Genomic DNA, 24,331 nt, shown 5'->3' with positions numbered 1-24,331 from the left:
TATCATAGGTACACTTCAACTGTGAGAGACGGAATCTAAAACAAAAATCCAGAAAATCACATTGTATGATTTTTAAGTAATTAATTTGCATTTTATTGCATCAAATACTTGTTCTCCCAACTGTATTTTACCTCTTGGTGATGTCATTCGGAAACGTAATGTTAACTTTCACTGCTATGCGGATGACACACAGCTGTACATGTCGATGAAACATGGTGAAGCCCCAAAATTGCCCTTGCTGGAAGCCTGTGTTTCAGACATAAGGAAGTGGATGGCTGCAAATGTTCTACTTTTAAACTCAGACAAAACAGAGATGCTTGTCCCAAGAAACAAAGAGATCTTCTGTTGAATCTGATAACTAATCTTGATGGTTGTACAGTCATCTCAAATAAAACTGTGAAGGACCTCGGCGTTACTCTGGACCCTGATCTTTCTTTTGACAAACGTATCAGGACTGTTTCAAGGACAGCTTTCTTCCATCTACGTAACATTGCAAAAATCAGAAACTTTCTGTCCAAAAATGATGCAGAAAAATTAATGCATGCTTTTGTTACTTCTAGGTTAGACTACTGCTATGCTCTACTCTCCGGCTACCCGGGTAAAACACAAAATAAACTTCAGTTAGTGTTAAACACGGCAGCTAGAATCTTGACTAGAACTAAAAAATGTGATCATATTCCTCCAGTGCATGCCTCTCTACACTGGCTTCCTGTTAAAGAATTACATGGGCTTGCTCCTACCTATCTTTCCGATTTGGTCCTGCCGTACATACCTACACGTACGCTACGGTCACAAGATGCAGGCCTCATAACTGTCCCTAGAATGCTGGAGGCAGGGCTTTCTCCTATAGAGCTCCATTTTTATGGAATGGTCTGCCTAACCATGTGAGAGACGCAGATTTGGTCTCAACCTATACGTCTTTATTGAAGACACATCTCTTCAGTATGATCGAATGTAGTCTGGCCCAGGAGTGTGAAGGTGAATGGAAAGGCACTGGAGCAATGAACCGCCCTTGCTGTCTCTGCCTGGCCGGCTCCCCTCTTTTCAAAGGGATTCTCTGCCTCTAACTATTACAGGGGCTGAGTCACTGGCTTATTGGTGCTCTTCCATGCCATCCATAGGAGGGGTGCGTCACTTGAGTGGGTTGAGTCACTGACGTGATTTTCCTGTCTGGGTTGGCGCCCCCCCTTTTGGGTTGTGCCGTGGCGGCGATCTTTGTGGTCTAAACTCGGCCTTGTCTCAGGATGGTAAGTTGGTGGTTGAAAATATCCCTCTGGTGGTGTGGGGGCTGTGCTTTGGCAAAGTGGGTGGGGTTATATCCTGCTTGTTTGCCCCTGTCCGTGGGTATTGTCGGATGGGGCTACAGTGTCTCCAGACCCCTCCTGTCTCAGCATCCAGTATTTATGCTGCAGTAGTTTATGTGTCAGGGGGCTAGGGTCAGTCTGTTATATCTGGAGGATTTCTCCTGTCTTATCCGGTGTCCTGTGTGAATTTAAGTATGCTCTCTCTAATTCTTTATTTCTCTCTCTCAGAGGACCTGAGCCCTAGGACCATGCCTCAGGACTACCTGGCATGATGACTCCTTGCAGTCCCCAGTCTACCTGGCCGTGCTGCTGCTCCAGTTTCAACTGTTCTGCCTGCGGCTATCGAACCCTGACCTGTTCACCGGACGTGCTACCTGTCCCAGACCTGCTGTTTTAAACTCTCTAGAGACAGCAGGAGCGGTAGAGATACTCTGAATGATCTGACATTTACTCCTGAGGTGCTGACCTGTTGCACCCTCGACAACCACTGTGATTATTATTATTTGACCATGCTGGTCATCTATGAACATTTAAACATCTTGGCCATGTTCTGTTATAATCTCCACCCGGCACAGCCAGAAGAGGACTGGCCACCCCTCATAGCCTGGTTCCTCTCTTGGTTTCTTCCTAGGTTCTGGCCTTTCTAGGGAGTTTTTACTAGCCACCATGCTTCTACACCTGCTTTGCTTGCTGTTTGCGGTTTTAGGCTGGGTTTCTGTACAGCACTTTGTGATATTAGCTGATGTAAGTAGGGCTTTATAAATACATTTGATTTTATAAAACTACTAAACGGTACCACTCTCCCCTGTATATAGCCTTGTTATTGTTATTTTACTGTGGTACTTTTTTTTAGCAAATATGTTCTTACTTTAAAAATAATTCTGCATTGTTGGTTTAATGGCTTGTTAGTAAGCATTTCATGGTAAGGTCTACAGCTGTAGTATTCAGCACATGTGACAAATAAAATGTTATTTGATTTAACAGTTGTTAAGGTGCTGCCTAACTACATTCAAGTAAAGAAAACAACTAGATGTTTTAAATGTCAAAATAACTGTCTTTTCAAGTACAATTTACAAAGCAACCTACTGTCTATTTCCCAATGATTTTTCAGTTTATCTTTGCAGAATCTACCAGATTAAATGAGAAGTTGTCATGGACACTCAGACCCCCATTTACTTTGAACTAAGATCAGACACTGTTGTACTAACAGAGTTCTGAAGGGGCTTAGGCATTATTTTGGGAGGATTGGGCTGGGGTGGAAACAAGGCCCTCTGACAAGGGTCAGCTCACACACACACACACACACACACACACACACACACACACACACACACACACACACACACACACACACACACACACACACACACACACACACACACACACACACACACACACACACACACACACACACACACACACACACACACACACACACACACACACACACACACACACACACACACACACACACACACACACACACACACACACTGTGTGCATAGGTAACAAGGCTGCCCTAGTATAAATATGACCTGCAGCCAATGGAACTGAAATTCCTTCACACGCTCTTGCTCTCCCTCTGTCACACCCACAGTAGGTATAGTGTCACCAATAGCGTAAGTTAGCCTTGGTGTGCTTTTAGGCTGCACCTTTCAAGTCTTTTGAGTGATCTAGCAGAGTCTAGGAGACAGCCTCAGCCCTCAGGTCCCAATGCAGATGATTCTTCATCAGTCTTCTGGGTGACATAGAGGCCTGCCTGCCTGCCCTACCTGGTACCTGCTTGCCTTCCTGTCTGGTGCCTCTCCTGGCCCAACAGAAAACACCAGACACCTGCAGGCTAACAGAAGAGGAGTCTGGGCTAACTGGACCAGACATCATCATCACCACTAGTCTACATTACATCTGTTGCTGTCCTGTCCTGTCTACACTCAGCAATAGTCTCATCCTTGCCAGAGACCACCCAGAGACCAGCACACCTTGGCCCAGGTAAGGAGTTGGACAGGAAGTCGGCATTCACTTTCTGAAACAGAACTGGCTCCAGGGTGTGTTCTTCTGGCTGATGTATCAGGTGCTGTTCACTCTGTGTTGGTCTTATTGTATGTTTTCAGAAAGAAAATGACTTTGCAGTTACCATGCCTTCAGAAAGTATTCACACTCCTTTACTTTTGTCCACATTTGTTGTGTTACAGCCTGAATTTAAAATGGATAAGAAAATACTTTTATTTTGTCACCCCCATAATGTCAAAGTGGATTTATGTTTAAAAAAAAAGTTTAAAAAATGAAAAGCTGAAATGTCTTGAGTCAATAAGACTTCAACCCATTTGTTATGGAAAGCCTAAATAAGTTCAGTAGTAAACATTTTCTGAACAAGTCACATAATAAGATACATGGACTCACTCTGTGTGAAATAGTAGTGTTTAACATGATTTTGAATGACTCTGTACCCCACACATAGGGCGGCAGGTTAGCCTAGTGGTTAGAGTGTTGGACTAGACACCGGAAGGTTGCAAGTTCAAATCCCAGGCAGTTAACCCACTGTTCCTAGGCTGTCATTGAAAATAAGAATTTGTTCTTAACTGACTTGCCTAGTTAAATAAAGGTTATATATATATTATTATAATATTTATTTATTTATTATTACAATGGAGTTTTAAGTGCAAAATTATTCAGCCCCTTTACTTTCAGTGCAGCAAAAACCTTTTGCCAAATCTTTTTGTATCCAAATCCAGCTTTAAACTTCTTCACAACAGTATCTCGGACCTGCCTGGTGTGTTCCTTGTTCTTCATGATGCTCTCTGCGCTTTTAACGGACCTCTGAGACTATCAAAGTGCAGTTGCATTTATACGGAGACTTGATTACACACAGGTGGATTGTATTTATCATTAACATTGGATCATTCAGAGATCCTCACTGAACTTCTGGAGAGAGTTTGCTGCACTGAAAGTAAAGGGGCTGAATAATTTTGCACGCCCAATTTTTCAGTTTTTGATTTGTTAAAAAAGTTTGAAATATCCAATAAATGTCGTTCCACTTCATGATTGTGTCCCACTTGTTGTTGATTCTTCACAAAAAAAATACAGTTTTATATCTTTATGTTTGAAGCCTGAAATGTGGCAAAAGGTCGCAAAGTTCAAGGGGGCCGAATACTTTCACAAGGCACTGTACATGTAGGTAAAGGTAAAATGACTATGCATAGATAACAGAAAATAAACACTCAGTAGCAGCGTAAAAAATGCAAATAGTCCGGGTAGCCATTTGATTAGCTGTTCAGCAGCCTTATGGCTTGGGGGTAGAAGCTGTTAAGAAGCCTTTTGGACTTAGAGTTGGTGCTCCGGTACTGCTTGCCATGCGGTAGCAGAGAGAACAGTCTATGACTAGGGTGGCTGGAGTCTTTGGCAATTTTTAGGGCCTTCCTCTGACACCACCTGGTAAAGAGGTCCTGGATGGCAGGAAGCTTTGCCCTAGTGATGTACTGGGCCGTACGCATTACCCTCTGTAGTGCCTTGGGGTCGGTGGCTGAACAGTTGCCATACCAGGCTGTGATGCAACCAGTCAGGATGCTCTCAATGGTGCAGCTGTAAAACATTTTTGAGGATCTGAGGACCCATGCCAAATCTTTTCAGCCTCCTGAGGGGGAATAGGCGTTGTCGTGCCCTCTTCACAACTTTCTTGGTGTGTTTTTGCACCATGATAGTTTGTTGGTGATGTGGACACCAAGGAACTTGAAACTCTCAACCTGCTCCATTATATCCCTGTCGATGAGAATGGGGCCATGCTCGCCCCTCCTTTTCCTGTAGTACATGATCATCTCCTTTATCTTGATCACGTTGAGGGAGAGGTTGTTGTCCTGGCACCACACTTCAAGGTGACTGTCCCGCTGTTGTTGGTGAACAGGCCTACAACCGTTGTGTCGTAGGCAAACTTAATGATGGTGTTGGAGTTGTGCTTGACCACGCAGTCTTGGGTGAACGGGGAGTACAGGAGGGGACTAAGCACGCACTCCAAAGGGGCCCCCGAGTTGAGGATTAGTGTAGCAGATGTGTTGTTGTCTACCCTTACCACTTGGGGACAGCCCATCAGGAAGTCCAGGATCCAGTTGTAGAGGGAGGTGTATAGTCCCAGGGTCCTTAGCTTAGTGATGAGCTTTGAGGGCATTATTTTATTTTATTTTAATTTTTACCTTTATTTTACTAGGCAAGTCAGTTAAGAACAAATTCTTATTTTCAATGACAGCCTAGGAACAGTGGGTTAACTGCCTGTTCAGAGCGACAGATTTTGTACATCCTCAGCTCGGGGATTTGAACTTGAAACCTTTCGGTTACTAGTCCAATGCTCTAACCACTAGGCTACCTTGCAGCCCCACTATGGCAACACTATGGTGTTGAATGCTGAGCTGTAGTCAATGAACAGCATTCTCACATAGGTGTTTATTTTGCCCAGTTGGGAAAGTGCAGTGTTGCGTGCAATCGAGATTGCGTGATCTGTGGATCTGTTGGGGCGGTATGCAAATTGGAGTGGGTCTAGGGTTTCTGGGATGATGGTGTTGTTGTGAGCCATGACCAGCCTTTCAAAACTTAAGGAAGGAAATTGCTCAGGGATTTCACCATGAGGCCAAAACAGTTATAGAGTTTAATGGCTGTGATAGGACAAAACTGAGGATCGATTAACAACATTTTAGTTACTCCACAATACTAACCTAACTGACAGAGTGAAAAGAAGGAAGCCTGTACAGAAAAAAAACTATTCTGTAATACTGCAAAAAAAAAGTTGTCCTGAATACAAAAAGTGTTATGTTTGGTCCAAATCCAATGCAACACATTACTGAGTACCACTCTCCATACTTTCAAGCATTTTCAAGGAATTCTTGGTTCTGGCTGCTTTCCAACAGACACTGGGAGATGAATTCCCCTTTCAGCAGGACAATAACCTAAAACACAAGGCCAAAAACACTGGAGTTGCTTACCAAGACGACATTGAATGTCCCTGAGTGGCCAGGTTTGACTTAAATCTACTTTAAAATCTATGGCAAGACCTGAAAATGGTTGTCTAGCAATGATCAACAACCAATTTGGCAGAGCTTTAAGAATTTTGAGAAGAATAATGGGCAAATTTCACCCTTTGAAAGCTCTTATACACTTACCCAGAAAAACTCACAGCTGTAATCACTGCCAAAGGTGCTTCTAAAACTTCTTTTTTTTTAAAATCCTCTTAAATCATGTTTTCACTTTGTTATTAGGGGGTATTGTGTGTAGAATTTCTTTTGAAGTCAGGCTGTAGCACAAGAAAATGTGGAATAAGTCAAGGGGTATGAACACTTTATGAAGGCACTGTGTCTTATGGGGTAAAGGTCTATGGGGTTATGTTTTATGAAGAGAGATCAAGCACCATCAAGCAAGCTACTCCAAAAAGATAGTTTGCCATGCTACCAATTACTTCACACTGGAAGAAGTTAAGCTACACTGAAACTACCCTTAAGAAAAATAGAGTTGACTAAAGTTACTTTGAAAAAGAAAACTGACCAAAAATATGAACTCAACATGTAAAGTGTCGGTCCCATGTTTCATGAGCTGAAATAGAAGATCCCAGAAATGTTCCATACGGTATACACAGAAAGCACGTTTCTCAAAAATGTTGTGAACAAACGTGTTCACATCGCTGATGTCAACGTTGTGAACAGAGTGCACCATGGTGGCGGGGAGTTATGGTATGGGGCAGGCATAAGCTAGGGACAACGAACACAATTGCATTTTATCGATTACCATTTGAATGAACAGAAATGCCATGACGAGATCCTGAGGCCCATTGTCGTGCCATTCATCCGCAGCCATCACCTCATGTTTCAGCATGATAATGCACGGCCCCATGTGGCAAGGATCTGTACACAATTCCTGGAAGCTGAAAATGTCCCAGTTCTTCCATGGCCTGTAGACTCACCAGACATGTCACCCACTGAGCACATTTGGGATCCTTTGGATTGACGTGTACGACAGTGTGTTTCAGTTTCCGCCAATATCCAGCATCTTCACACAGCCATTGAAGAGGAGTGGGACAACATTCCAGAGGCCACAATCAACAGCCTGATCAACTCTACGAGAAGGAGATGTGTCGCGCTGCATGAGGCAAATGGTGGTCACACCAAATACTGACTGGTTTTCAATTCCATGTCCCTACTTTTATAAAACTTGCTATCTGTGACCAACAGATGCTTATCTGGGGCCTAATGAATTTATTTCAGTTGACTGATTTCTTTATATGAACTGTAACTCCGTAAAATCTTTGAAATTATTGAAATTATTGCATGTTGCAGTGTAGGTCACTACATCCAAAATACTTAATAAATACTTATTATATGTCAATCTGAATTGCAAGAATACTACAGAATCTGTGCTATTGCATCCATCTGTGTATTTTGGATGTTTGTCAATCAATATAGTAATCACCACACCATTCAATCACAAATGTGGCCACAAACCGATTTTTCTGTCATAATATACAAAGTATCTTTCCAATAAGAGATACTGGAGGACCCCAACAGTCATAAAAATTAGGCCAGAAAAGTACAGGCACCTGATGGTTTTAGGTTGTACAGAAAAGTACAGGCACCTGATGGTTTTAGGTTGTACAGAGAAGTACAGGCACCTGATGGTTTTAGGTTGTACAGAAAAGTACAGGCACCTGATGGTTTTAGGTTGTACAGAAAAGTACAGGCACCTGATGGTTTTAGGTTGTACAGAAAAGTACAGGCACCTGATGGTTTTAGGTTGTACAGAAAAGTACAGGCACCTGATGGTTTTAGGTTGTACAGAAAAGTACAGGCACCTGATGGTTTTAGGTTGTACAGAAAAGTACAGGCCCCTGATGGTTTTAGGTTGTACAGAAAAGTACAGGCACCTGATGGTTTTAGGTTGTACAGAAAAGTACAGGCACCTGATGGTTTTAGGTTGTACAGAAAAGTACAGGCACCTGATGGTTTTAGGTTGTACAGAAAAGTACAGGCACCTGATGGTTTTAGGTTGTACAGAAAAGTACAGGCACCTGATGGTTTTAGGTTGTACAGAAAAGTACAGGCCCCTGATGGTTTTAGGTTGTACAGAAAAGTACAGGCACCTGATGGTTTTAGGTTGTACAGAAAAGTACAGGCCCCTGATGGTTTTAGGTTGTACAGAAAAGTACAGGCCCCTGATGGTTTTAGGTTGTACAGAAAAGTACAGGCACCTGATGGTTTTAGGTTGTACAGAAAAGTACAGGCCCCTGATGGTTTTAGGTTGTACAGAAAAGTACAGGCCCCTGATGGTTTTAGGTTGTACAGAAAAGTACAGGCCCCTGATGGTTTTAGGTTGTACAGAAAAGTTTCTGTTTTTCTTTGGCTGCTACCCAACCCATACACCACACAGCACATGAATATGTCTCAAAATAAATAACAAAGTGCATTTCGCCCACATCATTTTCAGAGATAGAAAAGATAAAGGGTGCGTGTGCTCAAGAGCTCTCCACACTCAAAACATCAAATTCAGAGTAATAAATCAGCAATGAAATATTTAGAAAATATAAAAAAGGTAACTGTAGACATCCCTCTCTGAAGATCCTGGCCTGGTGCCATTGCAGGTGGAAATGGTCCTGTCACAAGAATAGCAAAATAGCGTGACACAGAAAGAAACCATTCACTGTAGTTCATACCAATCCCTTCTAAGCAAGGAAATAAAAACCAACATCCCTCATTCAAACCCAGTCATGTAGATTCAACCACTATTGTTCATTGATTTATTTATACCAGAGGGCATTGTTACCCTGGAAAGGGTAAGGGGATACTGGGCTTCCATAACATGTAGGGGTATGTAGGGATATGTCACAATTAATATATTAGAGATACTTTACATGGTGATGAAATGCTTCTTGATTCTTGCTTACCTTGCTGTGGTATTTCCAGGTGTCCATAAAGACAGAGGGGAATAACTCAAGAGACTTCATTGGAAAGTAGTCAATAGGAAATATGTCCAGAAGTGTGTCCCAGGGACATGCTTTCTCACCAGCCAACCATATCTACATGTACATACTACCTCAGTCAGCCTGACTAACCGGTGTCTGTATGTGGCCTCGCTACTGTTATAGCCTCTCTACTGTATATAGCCTCTCTACTGTATATAGCCTCTCTACTGTATATAGCCTCACTACTGTATATAGCCTCACTACTGTATATAGCCTCTCTACTGTATGTAACCTCGCAACTTTTATAGCCTCGCTACTGTATATAGCCTCTCTACTGTATATAGCCTCTCTACTGTATATAACCTCTCTACTGTATATAGCCTCTCTACTGTATATAAACTCTCTACTGTATACAGCCTGTCTTTTTACTGTTGTTTTACTTCTTTACCTACCTATTGTTCACCCATTACATTTGTTTGTACTATTGGCTAGAGCCTGTAAGTAAGCATTTCACTGTAAGGTCTACACCTGTTGTATTGGGTGGACGTGGCAAATAAACTTTGATTTGATTTGATTTGCAAATGAGGTAGGATAAGGGTGGTAAAGGCAATAAATAGGCCATGGTGGCGAAATAATTACAAAATAGCAATTAAACACTGGAATGGTTGATGTGCAGAAGATGAATGTGCAAGTAGAGATACTGTGGTGCAAAGGAGCAAAATAAATACAGGTGCAGTGTGAGCTGATCTGTGAGCTGCTCTGACAGCTGGTGCTTAAGGCTAGTGAGGGAGATATGAGTCTCCAGCTTCAGTGATTTTTGCAGTTCATTCCAGTCATTGGCAGCAGAGAACTGGAAGGAAAGGCGGCCAAAGGAAGATTTGGCTTTGGGGGTGACCTGCTGGAGCATGTGCTACGGGTGGGTGCTGCTATGGTGGCCAGTGAAATGGCATATATTATTATTATATTATTATTATTATATTATATAGATGAGATAAGGCGGGGCTTTACCTAGCAGAGACTTGTAGATGACCTGATCCAGTGGGTTTGGCGGTGAGTATGAAGCGAGGGCCAGCCAACGAGAGGGTACAGGTCGCAGTGGTGGGTAGTATATGGGGCTTTGGTGACAAAACGGATGGCACTGTGATAGACTGCACCCAATTTGTTGAGTACAGTGTTGGAGGCTATTTTGTAAATTACATCGCCAAAGTCAAGGATCGGTAGGATTGTCCGTTTTATGAGGGTATGTTTGAGTGAAGGATGCTTTGTTTGCGAAATAGGAAGCCAATTCTAGATTTAATTTCGGATTGGAGATGCTTAATGTGTGTCTGGAAGGATAGTTTACAGTCTAACCAGACCCCTAGGTATTTGTAGTTAGTTAACACAATGTGCAAAGAAAGGGCCAGAGGTATACAGATATTTTACTCATTCCAAGACTTCCCCATTTGAAGTTTAATAGTGTGAGGTAAATGCCCTCAGATGGGAAGAGAGCATGGGGACAGAACATGTTTGTGTAATTGTTATAAAGATTTCAATTGTTACTAAATGACTGATCTTAATAATGACACATTGATCTATTATGAACTCTCACCACGAATATTTAAAATGAGTCCCATTCATTGTACTTTTCTCTGCACACATATTTTTTTTAAATGTGTTTTCAATATCTCTTCATTATTGACACAAGCTTCTTGGGTCTTTACTTTTTGTACAGACCTCATATAAAACACCTGGTTATCTGTGTGTTAAAGATTTCCTCTGACCTCAATTGGAGTTCCTGGTTAAATAAGGGTTAAATAAAGCATTATGACATGGTGTAAGGAGAGTCAAATGGCTGTATTAGGTTATATTTCTCTCAGCAAAGACTATTTCCTGGGAACAGCAGACTTTGCTGGGTATATGTAGCTTCCCAGCATTCTCTTGTTGCGGTAGGAGCCTGCCGTTATCTTTTCTTTTCTTTCGTCTCGGAACTGTTCTTTCATTCGTCGGTTCCAAGTTTCCCGTGAGAAACAATGACAACGAATCCCTGTGGCTCCTTAAACTGTACACATTTACACACACAGCAAACATGCCTGACTATATATACTTCTTTAACCCCAAAATCAAACAGGGGAGCCCTTTGGAGGAGCACAGGGAGAGGACTTAACAAGGGAGATGTGGTGACTGTTGCATTTCCTTATATCTAGTACTTATGCCAACTTTTGTCTCAAAGAGTCATTTTAAACCAGATACAACAGTCTTGTAAAAGATCAAGCAGTCAGGGTATTTGACTCTTGTTCCTGAGAAAGTCACTAGTCACTAGCATCCTAATATTGAAATGGAAAAACCTTTGGATATACTGTACTTAATGTTAAACACATTATTTATATTAAAGAAAGTTTTGCCTTAATGACCTGACCACCCATCCTACATACTACATGTCTCCATAGAGGACCTGTCATAGTAAAGCTGGTTAGGAACCACAGAGACTCTAGCTGAACATCAAGCTGAGATGCAGAGTAAACCAAGAAAGAAAAGAAAGAGGAATTAATTTAGTTACCAGGGAGGATGGCTGCCTTCACATCCATAGTCCCTCTGGCTGTGTGTCTAAGGCCTGCCCTGGATGGTTACCAGGGATGATGGCTGCCTTCACAGATATAGTCCCTCTGACTGTGTGTCTAAGGGCTGCCCTGGATGGTTACCAGGGATGATGGCTGCCTTCACGGATATAGTCCCTCTGACTGTGTGTCTAAGGCCTGCCCTGAATGGTTACCAGGGATGATGGCTGCCTTCACATCCATAGTCCCTCTGACTGTGTGTCTAAGGCCTGCCCTGAATGGTTACCAGGGATGATGGCTGCCTTCACGGATATAGTCCCTCTGACTGTGTGACTAAGGCCTGCCCTGAATGGTTACCAGGGATGATGGCTGCCTTCACATCCATAGTCCCTCTGACTGTGTGTCTAAGGCCTGCCCTGAATGGTTACCAGGGATGATGGCTGCCTTCACGGATATAGTCCCTCTGACTGTGTGTCTAAGGCCTGCCCTGAATGGTTACCAGGGATGATGACTGCCTTCACATCCATAGTCCCTCTGACTGTGTGTCTAAGGCCTGCCCTGGATGGTTACCAGGGATGATGACTGCCTTCACATCCATAGTCCCTCTGACTGTGTGTCTGACCTGTCCAGCAAATGGAGCAGATCCTAATTCTCCTGAAATGAATATCACCGTCTTGACCAAACTCATTTAGAGATCAGGCAGGCCCTTAATCCTTCCCCTGGGGAGCATGTTTGCGCCTCTTTCTCCCGTCCCCTCTCCTTTTGGAAAAAGCTAACATGGCTACATTTGCCAGGCTAATGGGCTTAGCGCAAGCTGTTACAGAGGAGAGTGGACACACAGCAGGCTAGCGGGACATTGGGAGATAAAAGGAGGAATGGGGGAGGGGGTAGAGTGGGGCTTGGAGACACAGAGAATAGAGAAATAGAGAGAGAAAGAGGAGAGAGTTGAACTATTTTGGGGAGGATAACTACATTTCCTTTAGGGTGGTTACAGCTCTGGGACTGATACAGAGTTGTTGCAGGTCTGTCAAGTGTGTTCCTGCAAGGATTATTTGGGTAATGCTAAACGAGTGTTTTTCCCACCCCAGGGAATATTATATGACAAGTTTTTTCGTTTCTTTGATAAAACAACAATATAACAATTGGAAAAAGGGATCAACTTAAATCTATTGTCCTTATTGATGGCTTCGGTGGCTGTTGCTGGGTGTGGCACGGTAGTGTTATAACTGTTTTATTAATACCTTGGCTCACAGTCTCTTTGTACAAACAAAGCATGTCACTCTTTGAGCATGTGCTATGTGAAAGCAGGCATCTTTTAACATAGAACAACTACTGATAACCCTGTCTGTATGACACCTATGCTCCTTCCCTTCTACAACCTGTGGCAGCAGGTAGCCAGGTACACTTAACCATAGTGAGGTCATCCTGTGATTACACTGGCATCCTCTTGATGTTGACTTAGGATGGACATTTAAAGCCAGTAGAAATGCACCTGTGAAGAAAATGTTCTAAAGGTTTTTCCTGTTCAGGTCACGTGTTGAGAAATACCTCTGGGACATTTTACACGAGGCAGGGAAAACTACTGAAACCAACATGTAGGTAAACAGAGTGAATTGACACAAGGGTGCTCTGGAGTCACACCCGGCACCGCAGTCCATCTGGAGGACTCACACCCACAATCCCCTGGAGGACTCACACATACAATCCCCTGGAGGACTCACACCTACAATCCCCTGGAGGACTCACACCCACAATCCCCTGGAGGACTCACACCTACAATCCCCTGGAGGACTCACACCTACAATCCCCTGGAGGACTCACACCTACAATCCCCTGGAGGACTCACACCCACAATCCCCTGGAGGACTCACACCCACAATCCCCTGGAGGACTCACACCCACAATCCCCTGAAGGACTCACACCTACAATCCCCTGGAGGACTCACACTCACAATCCCCTGGAGGACTAACACCCGCAATCCCCTTGAGGGCTAACACCCACAATCCCCTGGAGGACTCACACCTACAATCCCCTGGAGGACTCACACCTACAATCCCCTGGAGGACTCACACCTACAATCCCCTGGAGGACTCACACCTACAATCCCCTGGAGGACTCAAACCCACAATCACCTGGAGGACTCACACCCACAATCCCCTGGAGGACTCACACCCACAATCCCCTGGAGGACTCACACCCACAATCCCCTGAAGGACTCACACCCACAATCACCTGGAGGACTCACACCCACAATCCCCTGGAGGACTCACACCCACAATCCCCTGGAGGACTCACACCCACAATCCCCTGGAGGACTAACACCCGCAATCCCTCTAAGGGCTAACAACCACAATCCCTTGGAGGACTCACACCCACAATCTCCTGGAGGACACACACCCACAATCACCTGGAGGACTCACACCCACAATCCCCTGAAGGACTCACACACACCTACAATCCCCTGGAGGACTCACACCCACAATCCCCTGGAGGACTCACCCCCACAATCCCCTGGAGGACTCACACCCACAATCCCCTGGAGGGCTAAAACCCACAATCCCCTGGAGGACTCACACCCACAATCCCCTGGAGGGCTAAAACCCACAATCCCCTGGAGGGCTAAAACCCTCAATCCCCTGGAGGACTCACACCCACAATCCCCTGGAGGACTCACACCTACAATCCCCTGGAGGGCTAAAACCCACAATCCCCTGGAGGGCTAAAACCCACAATCCCCTGCAGGACTCACACCCACAATCCCCTGGAGGACTCACACCCACAATCCCCTGGAGGACTCACACCCACAATCCCCTGGAGGACTCACACCTACAATCCCCTGGAGGACTCACACCCACAATCCCCTGGAGGACTCACACCCACAATCCCCTGGAGGGCTCACACCCACAATCCCCTGGAGGACTCACACCCACAATCCCCTGGAGGACTCACACCCACAATCCCCTGGAGGAATCACACCCACAATCCCCTGGAGGACTCACACCCACAATCCCCTGGAGGAATCACACCCACAATCCCCTGGAGGACTCACACCCACAATCCCCTGGAGGACTCACACCCACGATCCCCTGGAGGACTCACACCCACAATCCCCTGGAGGGCTAACACCCACAATCCCCTGGAGGGCTAACACCCACAATCCCTCTGATGGACTTTCTTACAGTTTTGTAACTGTTGCATGTTTAGCAGCCGGAGCTTTGGGCACGGATAGTTTCTCGAAGGTACTGTGATTTTGATTTACTGCAGGAGTAACACCTACTGCATAAAATGATATGTTCACAATACCTTGTTTTGGAATTTCAATCATTTCAATAATTTCAAAATGTTATTACAATTTGGCTATCAGGAAGCTCGTTTAGGTCACTGGCAATATCTTCTGTACATAGTTTTCAGTGAAAGAGTCTTTTACGTTTTCCTGTCCGACATTGAACTGATTTGAATATGAAATAAGAGAGCTAGTGCGTGCTATTGCTCATTCCCACTTAAATAAAGAAACACTTGTTACACTTGTTTACTTTGGGTCAACAAGTACGTAGAATGTATGCACACATGACTGTAAGTCGCTTTGGATAAAAGCGTCTGCTAAATGGCATATATTATTATTATATTATATTATTATTAAGTAGGCTATGTGAAAGTGTCAGAGAATTATCCGCATAGCACTCAGCTGAAATGGTGTTGCAGGATCAAACACCATTTGATGACAAACCGTTGTTATTCATTATTTCATCATCTAAACTTTATGAATGTGGCCAATGCACTGTATCTTCACACCTACAGTATATAAACATATAAAATATAAAATACTGATGTACTACTTTGACCTTTGACCTGTAAATATTCATGACTATTGTAAACTATATTTCCATTCCAGGAGGCAGCAGCCATGTCGAGTCCGGGGGAGAGTCTATCATCAGAGGGCAGCAGCTCATTGTTACCGCCCTGCCTAGGTCTGCCCGAGAGAAACATGGGACACAGGGCCGGGGCTGCCTGGGAAATGGAGGACACCAAGCCCTGCATGGAGGCTCTGGAGCATTGTGGGTTTCCAGGCCTCTACCTGTCCTGCTTCGACATGCTCTTTACCGAGGACTCCGCCTGGCTGGTGAAGGTGTCCGAGGCCTCCCCGGGTCTGGCCTGCGCCATGCCTGTCCCTGTACCCAGGACGGCGCACGGAGAGGAGCCAGAGCAGTGCCCCGTCATCGACAGCCAGGCCCTGGGGCTCTCCCCGGGGCTAGAGGGCCAGGAGGAGGAGCGATCCCTGGAGCAGGTCCAGAGCATGGTGGTCGGAGAGGTTCTGAAGGACATCGAGACGGCCTGCAAGCTGCTCAACATCACCCCAGGTAGGTACTGGTACTGTAGTAAGCTGGCACTCTCATTCTATAAATATTATTAATAGAGTTTATGGATATTTTTGTTTGAAGCTATGTTCTGTGGTGGATACTCATTCCATGTCCAATGTACAATTAAATGATGGTTGTTACTTGAGGTGGACCGATTAATCGGAATGACTGATTAATTAGGGCCGATTTCAAGTTTTCATAACAATCGGAAATCGGTCATTTTGGATGCCGATTTTATCGATTTTTTTATTTATGTATTATTATTATTTATTTTTTAGACCTTTATTTAATCTTTATTTAACTCGGCATGTCAGTTAAGAACACATTCTTATTTTCAATGACGGCCTAGTAACGGTGGGTTAACTGCCTTGATCAGGGGCAGAACGACAGATTTTTACCTTGTCAGCTCAGGGATTCAAACTTGCAACCTTACGGTTAACTAGTCCAACGCTCCAACCACCTGCCTCACGAGGAGCCCGTCTGTTACGGGAATGCAGTAAGAAGCCACGGTAAGTTGCTGGCTAACATTAAACATAATCAATCATAATCACTAGTTATAACTACACATGGGTGATGATATTACTAGTTTATCTAGAGTGTCCTGCGTTGCATATAATCGATGCAGTGTGCATTTGTGAAGAAGGACTGTCGTTGCTCCAAAGTGTACCTAACCATAAACAACAATGCCTTTCTTAAAATCAATACACAGAAGTATATATTTTCAAACCTGCATATTTAGCTAAACTAAATCCAGGTTAGCAGGCAATATAACCAGGTGAAATTGTGTCACTTCTCTTGCGTTCATTGCATGCAGAGTCAGGGTATATGCACGTAATTATGACATAACATTGAAGGTTGTGCAATGTAACAGGAATATTTAGACTGATGGATGCCACCCATTAGATAAAATACGTAACGGTTCCGTATTTCACTGAAACAATAAACGTCTTGTTTTCGAGATGATAGTTTCCGGGTTTGACCATATTAATGACCTAAGGCTCGTATTTCTGTGTGTTATTATATTATAATTAAGTCTATGATTTGATAGAGCAGTCTGACTGAGAGATGGTAGGCACCATCAGGCTCGTAAGCATTGATTCAAACAGCACTTTTGTGCATTTTGCTAGCAGCTCTGCTGTTTATGACTTCAAGCCTATCAACTCCCGAGATTAGGCTGGTGTAACAATGTGATGTGAAATGGCTAGCTAGTTAGCGGGGTGCGCGCTAATAGCGTTTCAAATGTCACTCGCTCTGAGACTTGGAGTAGTTGTTCCCTTTGCTCTGCATGGGTAACGCTGCTTCGAGGGTGGCTGTTTTTTTTGTGTTCCTGGTTCGAGCCCAGGTAGGAGCGAGGAGGGGTACGGAAGCTATACTGTTACACTAGCAATACTAAATGCCTATAAGAACATCCAAAGGTATATGAGATACAAATGGTATAGAGAGACATAGTCCTACAATCCCTTAATAACTACAACCTAAAACTTCTTACCTGGGAATATTGAAGACTCATGTTAAAAGGAACCACCAGCTTTCATATGTTCTGAGCAAGGAACTTAAATGTTAGCTTTCTTAAATGGCACATATTCCACTTTTACTTTCTTCTCCAATATTTTGTTCTTGCATTATTTAAACAAAATTGAACATGTTTCATTATTTATTTGAGGCTAAATTGATTTTATTGATGTATTATATTAAGTTAAAATAAGTGTTCATTCGGTATTGTTGTAATTGTCATTATTACAAATACATTTTAAAAATATAGTCTTTTTTTTGGTCCTCCAATAATCGGTATCGTATCGGCTTTGAAAAATCATAATCGGTCGACCTCTAGTTGTTACATCAGCATTCTGTGCATTTCATATTTGATGTGGGCTACAAACCATAGTCCATGCACTTTCTCCTCATTGTTATTCTATGGCTGCCATCGCTGCATGATCCTGTCTCCTTTTCAAGAGCACTAAAAGAAGGTTGACTGACTGAAAGCTCAGCCATAATTAAAGAAATCAAATGACAAATCGAATCAAATTTTATTTGTCACATGCTCCAAATACAACAGGTGAAATGCTTACTTACTACAAGCCCTTAACGAACAATGCAGTTCAAGAAATAGAGTTAAGAAAATATTTACTAAATAAACTAAATAAAAGTAAAAACATTTATTAAATGAAAAGTTACACAAGAAAATAACAATAACGATTCATAAGAGACCGTAGCAGCAACATTATGTACAAAATAAGTTACAAACAATGCGACAAAACTAACAAAATAGCATATAATGTGCATCTGACTTGAAGTGTGCATACTTTTTCCGGTTTCTCCAGTTTTGCCTTTTGCCTCCAGCACCTTCACTAATCAGCTGTGGGTGTACGGTAGATTCTTCTTATTATCTAATAGCATTAACAACACCATGGCCGATCATTCTAGCGTATTCATGCATTACTGTCCAGGTATTGACAGAGGTATTGATGTATTGATTCAGAGCAGACAAGTCTCCCTGAGACAAAAGATACTCCTGCTGCTAAATGATAATGACTGGATGACAGCTCGATGAAGAATGATATCTCTCTGACGCAAGTCATGTTTGTCTGCTCCAGGATCTGTATAATCCCAACTCCTGCATGCATTTAACACATACCCAACAGGACTTTATGGGAATGACGTTGTTGCTCGCCTGCCAGCCGTGTACACAATACTTGGGTGAGGTCTGTTCAACTGGCAAAGCAAACAGCAGGTTGAAGGAATACAGTACTGTATGTGTACTGTAAGATGACTTCAGTCAGTCACACCCTGACATTTCAGAGCCCCTCGTCCTGCTGCTGCTGCTGTTGTATCGAAAATGTGGTGTCGTGGTGCGTTTCAACTGATGAAAACGATTGTAGAATACACAACAGAACAGTACCGTACCTTATGCAAACCACCATTCTCCCCAGCTCATGCCTGTGATTAGAGTTTACCCAGAGTGAACCTCACAGAGAAAATACTAGTCAAAAAAACAGCTTGAGATGAAGACAGTGATAGGCCTCTGGACTGACAGCATTTGTGTTTGTATATGTCTGCATACATACATATACATAGATACATAGATCTATTTAGGGACACAGTAGAGATGCTAGATGTGTGTGTGGTCCCTATACCACAGTGTCACTTGATCTTTGATCTCTCACACACACACACACACACACACTGAAAAGATCCTTCCCTATTGAAGGTCAACAGACATGCAGTTGACAGTTATCGTAAATGTTACTGCTAGTTAATAGTACTGCTAGCTAATAGTTTCTATAGATGTATAGGGGACTAACCCCCCAAAAAGTTATATTTTTATTGTTTTTATCTGTTATCCCCAGACCCCATGGAGTGGAGCTCGGGGAACGTTCAGAAGTGGTTGCTGTGGACAGAGCATCTGTACAGACTGCCTCAGGCTGGAAAGACCTTCCAGGAGCAGACTGGGAAAGACCTGTGTGCCATGAGTGAAGAGGACTTCAGGCAGAGGGTCCCTCAGTGTGGAGACACTCTGCATGCCCACCTGGACATCTGGAAGTCAGGTGTGTTATAATAACTGTATGACTGGTGTGGACAGTCAGGTATGCTATAATACACGCAACATGTAAAGTATTGGTCCCATATTTCATGAGGGAAGCTTACCTGCGTACTCGTCGTCCTCACCAGGGTGACTGCAGTTCATGGAGAAACCGACTTGAATGGGAAAATGCTCACCTTCGATGGCCGCTTGCACGCTGGAGAAGTGTGTACCAGGCAGATTGCAGACATTGTGTATGGCGTTGTGTGGGCGAGCAGTTTGCTGTCAACATTGCGAATAGAGTGCCCCATGGTGGTGGTGGGGTTATGGTATGGCATATGGCTGCCCATTATATTAATGCTAATTTGAATGCACAGAGATACTGTTACGAGATCCTGAGGCCATTTTCATCCACCCCCATCATCTCATGTTTCAGTATGATAATGCACGGCCCCATATCGCAAGGATCTGTACACAATTCCTGGAAGCTAAAAATGTTCCACTTCTTCCACGGCCTTTATTTTATTTATTTTAATTTCGCCTTTATTTAACCAGGTAGGCAAGTTGAGAACAAGTTCTCATTTACCTGCATACTTACCAGACATGTCACACATTTAGTACGTTTGGATGCTCTGAATCGACATGTACGACAGCGTGTTCTAATTTACGTCAATATCCAGCCACTTCGCACAGCCATTGAAGAGGACTGGGACAACATTCCACAGGCCACAATCAACAGCCTTATCAACTCTATGCGAAGGAAATGTGTAGCACTGTACAACACAAATGGTGTGGTTTTCTGATCCACACCCCTATTTTTTAAAGGGTATCTGTGACCAACAGATGCATATCTGTATTCCCAGTCCATAGAATAGGGCCTAATCAATTCATTTTGATTTACCTATTTCCTTACACGAACTGGAACTCAGTAAAATCTTTGACATTGTTCCATGTTGCGTTTATATTTTTTCACAGCTTAGCTGTATGACTGTCATAGGCATTCAGCTGTGTTATAATACTGTGGCTGTATGACTGTCATAGGCATTCAGCTGTGTTATAATACTGTGGCTGTATGACTGTCATAGGCATTCAGCTGTGTTATAATACTGTGGCTGTATGACTGTCATAGGCATTCAGCTGTGTTATAATACTGATGACTGTCAGTCAGCTGTGTTATAATACTGTGGCTGTATGACTAGCGCAGACAGTCAGCTGTGTTATAATACTGTGGCTGTATGACTAGCGCAGACAGTCAGCTGTGTTATAATACTGTGGCTGTATGACTGGCGCAGACATTCAGCTGTGTTATAATACTGTGGCTGTATGACTAGCGCAGACAGTCAGCTGTGTTATAATACTGTGGCTGTATGACTAGAGCAGACATTCAGCTGTGTTATAATACTGTGGCTGTATGACTGGCGCAGACAGTCAGCTGTGTTATAATACTGTGGCTGTATGACTAGCGCAGACAGTCAGCTGTGTTATAATACTGTGGCTGTATGACTAGCGCAGACAGTCAGCTGTGTTATAATACTGTGGCTGTATGACTGGCGCAGACAGTCAGCTGTGTTATAATATTGTGGCTGTATGACTAGCGCAGACAGTCAGCTGTGTTATAATACTGTGGCTGTATGACTGGCGTAGACAGTCAGCTGTGTTATAATACTGTGGCTGTATGACTAGCGTAGACAGTCCGCTGTGTTATAATACTGTGGCTGTATGACTAGCGCAGACAGTCAGCTGTGTTATAATACTGTGGCTGTATGACTAGCGCAGACAGTCAGCTGTGTTATAATACTGTGGCTGTATGACTGGCGTCAGATGACATAATACTGTGGCTGTATAACTAGCTGTGTTATAATACTGTGGCTGTATGACTGTTTCATATAATACTGTGGCTGTATGACTAGTGCAGACAGTCAGCTGTGTTATAATACTGTGGCTGTATGACTAGCGCAGACAGTCAGCTGTGTTATAATACTGTGGCTGTATGACTGAGCTGTGTTATAATATTGTGGCTGTATGACTAGCGCAGACAGTCAGCTGTGTTATAATACTGTGGCTGTATGACTGGCGTAGACAGTCAGCTGTGTTATAATACTGTGGCTGTATGACTGGCATAGACAGTCAGCTGTGTTATAATACTGTGGCTGTATGACTGGCATAGACAGTCAGCTGTGTTATAATACTGTAGCTGTATGACTAGCGCAGACAGTCAGCTGTGTTATAATACTGTGGCTGTATGACTAGCGTAGACAGTCTGCACATACTGTGCTACTATTTTCTATAGTGAAGCTTGTATTATTCTGTTCAAACAATACAACAATTAATCTGTCTCTTTTTGTATCCCCTTCTTTCTCTCCCCACAGCTGCCTGGATGAAAGAGAGGTGTTCAGTTGGAGACAGCAAAATCATAGGTAGGTTTTTAGCCTAGTAGTTTTGTTAGGACAGAAAGTGACATGAATCTCGTTTCTCCAGGACCAGAGTGTTGTTGGCCCTTGGGAAGGAGTAGTGACAGTTGTGTTCATAGCTCCTAGGTATAAGAGCAGAGAGTCATGTATAGTGCAGTCTTTTGGCAAATATGTGTGTGTGTGCTCATCCCTCGCCCCTCTGTGCAGGCGGAGAAGAGCTGTGGTTGGAGGCAGACTCGTCGTGCTCAGGCCAGCCCATCCACCTGTGGCAGTTCCTCAGAGAGCTGCTCCTCAAGCCCCACAACTACGGACGCTGCATCCGCTGGCTCAACAAGGAGAAAGGTGAGCCAGGCAAGCTGTGTGACCGCCAAGAACTAGGATGGGATAAGCTCAGAAGTATTTTCAACTCTGCAATTATCCATCCTCTTCTCTCTTCTAATGTTTATTATAATTTTCTAATTTCATCAAAAAGATGGAAAATGACAATTGAATGGAGTGACAATGTATTCCATATCTAATCCCACTCTGCTGTCTGCCAGGTATTTTCAAAATCGAGGACTCTGCTCATGTGGCAAGACTCTGGGGACGGAGGAAGAACCGACCAGCGATGAACTATGACAAGCTGAGCCGCTCCATACGGCAGTATTACAAGAAGGGCATCATCCGCAAGCCTGATGTCTCCCAGAGACTGGTCTACCAGTTTGTCCACCCAGTATAAGGGGAAGGAGGAGGACAAAGGCCTACAAAGAAAGGGCCACACAATCACACCTTGGTCTTGAACATTACACAACTAAGCTGAAAAGGGTTAAAACACATGCACTGGCCAATCCCTGTCAGTACACATACCCTTTGCCAGTACGGAAGTGTCAGCTGCCAAAGCTGGCAAATGAAGATTTTATTTTTTCAACGCAGGGAATGTTAAGTGATCTTTCTGGACTGCCCCCCCCCCGCCATTTGAACTGCCTTTTTAATCTGCATGATCTGCCTGTCCTTGTTTTCCTATTGTGTAATTTAACCAATGATCAGTATCTTAAAACTACACTGTAGAATGAAGAACAGTTTGTTGTTTGTTAATTTATCAGATCTGGTCCCTGTCCTTCGTCTGGGAATGTATTTAGAAGTTTTGCTTCAGGAGCATTCAGTTCTGGCTGTTATCCAGAGGAACAAACAACTCCCTCTTATTTTACTCATCACATGGCACACTTCGGAATTCTCCCGAAAGGCATTTACAATAGAAAATTAGAGCAGTTCACTGAACCTGAATGGGAGTGCATCAACAACTCCTTGACAGCAAACTCATACAGCCACCACAGTCATCCGACCCTCTCCTATATGCATGCTCCATTAACTGACAGTGGCAAGAAAAAGTATGTGAACCCTTTGGAATTACCTGGATTTCTGAATTAATTGGTCATAAAATTAGACAAACACAGTCTGCTTAAACTAATAACACACAAACAATTATAAGTTTTCATGTCTTTATTGAACACAACATGTACACATTCACAGCGTAGGGTGTAATAAGTATGTGAACCCTTGCATTTAATAACTGGTTGACCCTCCTTTGGCAGCAATAAACTCAACCAAATATTTTCTCTAGTTGCAGATCAGACCTGAGCAACGGTCAGGAGATATTTTGTACCACTCCTCTTTACAAAACTGTTTCAGTTCAACAATATTCTTAAGATGTCTGTTGTGAACCGTTTTCAAGGTCATGCCACAGCATTTTAAATCGGGATGAGGTCAGGACTCTGACCGGGCCACTCCAGAAGGCGTATTTTCTTCTGTTGAAGCCATTCAGTTGTTGATTTACTTCTGTGTTTTGGGTCGTTGTCCTGTTGCATCACCCAACTTCTGTTGAGCTTCAATTGTTGGACAGATAGCCTTATATTCCCCTGCAAAATGTATTGATAAACTTGGGAATTCATTTTTCCATCGATGAGAGCAAGCTGTCCAGGCCCTGAGCCCAAACCATGATGCTCCCTCCACCATACTTTTCAGTTGGGATGAGACTTTGATGTTGGTGTGCTGTGCCTTTTTTTTCTCCACCCATAGTGTTGTGTGTTCCTTCCTTCCAAACAACTCAACTTTAGTTTAATCTGTCCACAGAATATTTTGCCAGTAGCGCTGTGGAACATCCAGGTGCTCTTTTGCGAACTTCAGACGTGCAGCACTGTTTTTTTTGGACAGAAGGGGCTTCTTCCGTGGTGTCTTCCCATGAACACCATTATTTCTTCATGTTTAACGTATGGTAAACTCGTCAACAGAGATGT

At 43.5% G+C, this 24,331-nt stretch overlaps 2 protein-coding genes across 3 annotated transcripts; both read left to right on the top strand.

Annotated features, from left to right (window-relative positions):
* Positions 1-2,871: 2,871 nt before the first annotated feature.
* LOC124003637 (SAM pointed domain-containing Ets transcription factor-like) lies at positions 2,872-24,087 on the top strand. 2 transcript variants are annotated; one of them, XM_046312057.1, is made up of 6 exons: positions 2,872-3,293; positions 15,662-16,127; positions 19,475-19,672; positions 22,017-22,064; positions 22,266-22,400; positions 22,598-24,087. In XM_046312057.1, exons 2-6 carry the CDS (start codon positions 15,674-15,676, stop codon positions 22,774-22,776), a joined length of 1,014 nt encoding a protein of 337 aa, XP_046168013.1. In that variant the 5' UTR covers positions 2,872-3,293; positions 15,662-15,673; the 3' UTR covers positions 22,777-24,087. The 2 variants fall into 2 exon arrangements, with proteins under 2 accessions (XP_046168013.1, XP_046168014.1); XM_046312058.1 differs by lacking the exon at positions 2,872-3,293 and adding an exon at positions 14,842-15,008.
* Positions 13,127-14,917, top strand: LOC124004199 (sporozoite surface protein 2-like). The gene is made up of 3 exons (XM_046312962.1): positions 13,127-13,167; positions 13,808-14,362; positions 14,512-14,917. The coding sequence occupies exons 1-3, from the start codon at positions 13,127-13,129 to the stop codon at positions 14,915-14,917; spliced, it is 1,002 nt and encodes a 333-aa protein (XP_046168918.1).
* Positions 24,088-24,331: the final 244 nt, after the last annotated feature.

This window comes from Oncorhynchus gorbuscha, linkage group LG18 (assembly GCF_021184085.1).
Source record: "Oncorhynchus gorbuscha isolate QuinsamMale2020 ecotype Even-year linkage group LG18, OgorEven_v1.0, whole genome shotgun sequence".
NCBI classification, from domain to species: domain Eukaryota; kingdom Metazoa; phylum Chordata; class Actinopteri; order Salmoniformes; family Salmonidae; genus Oncorhynchus; species Oncorhynchus gorbuscha.
The sequence above is the reverse complement of the archived record's forward strand: the minus strand, read 5'-3'. Positions and strand labels throughout refer to the sequence as shown.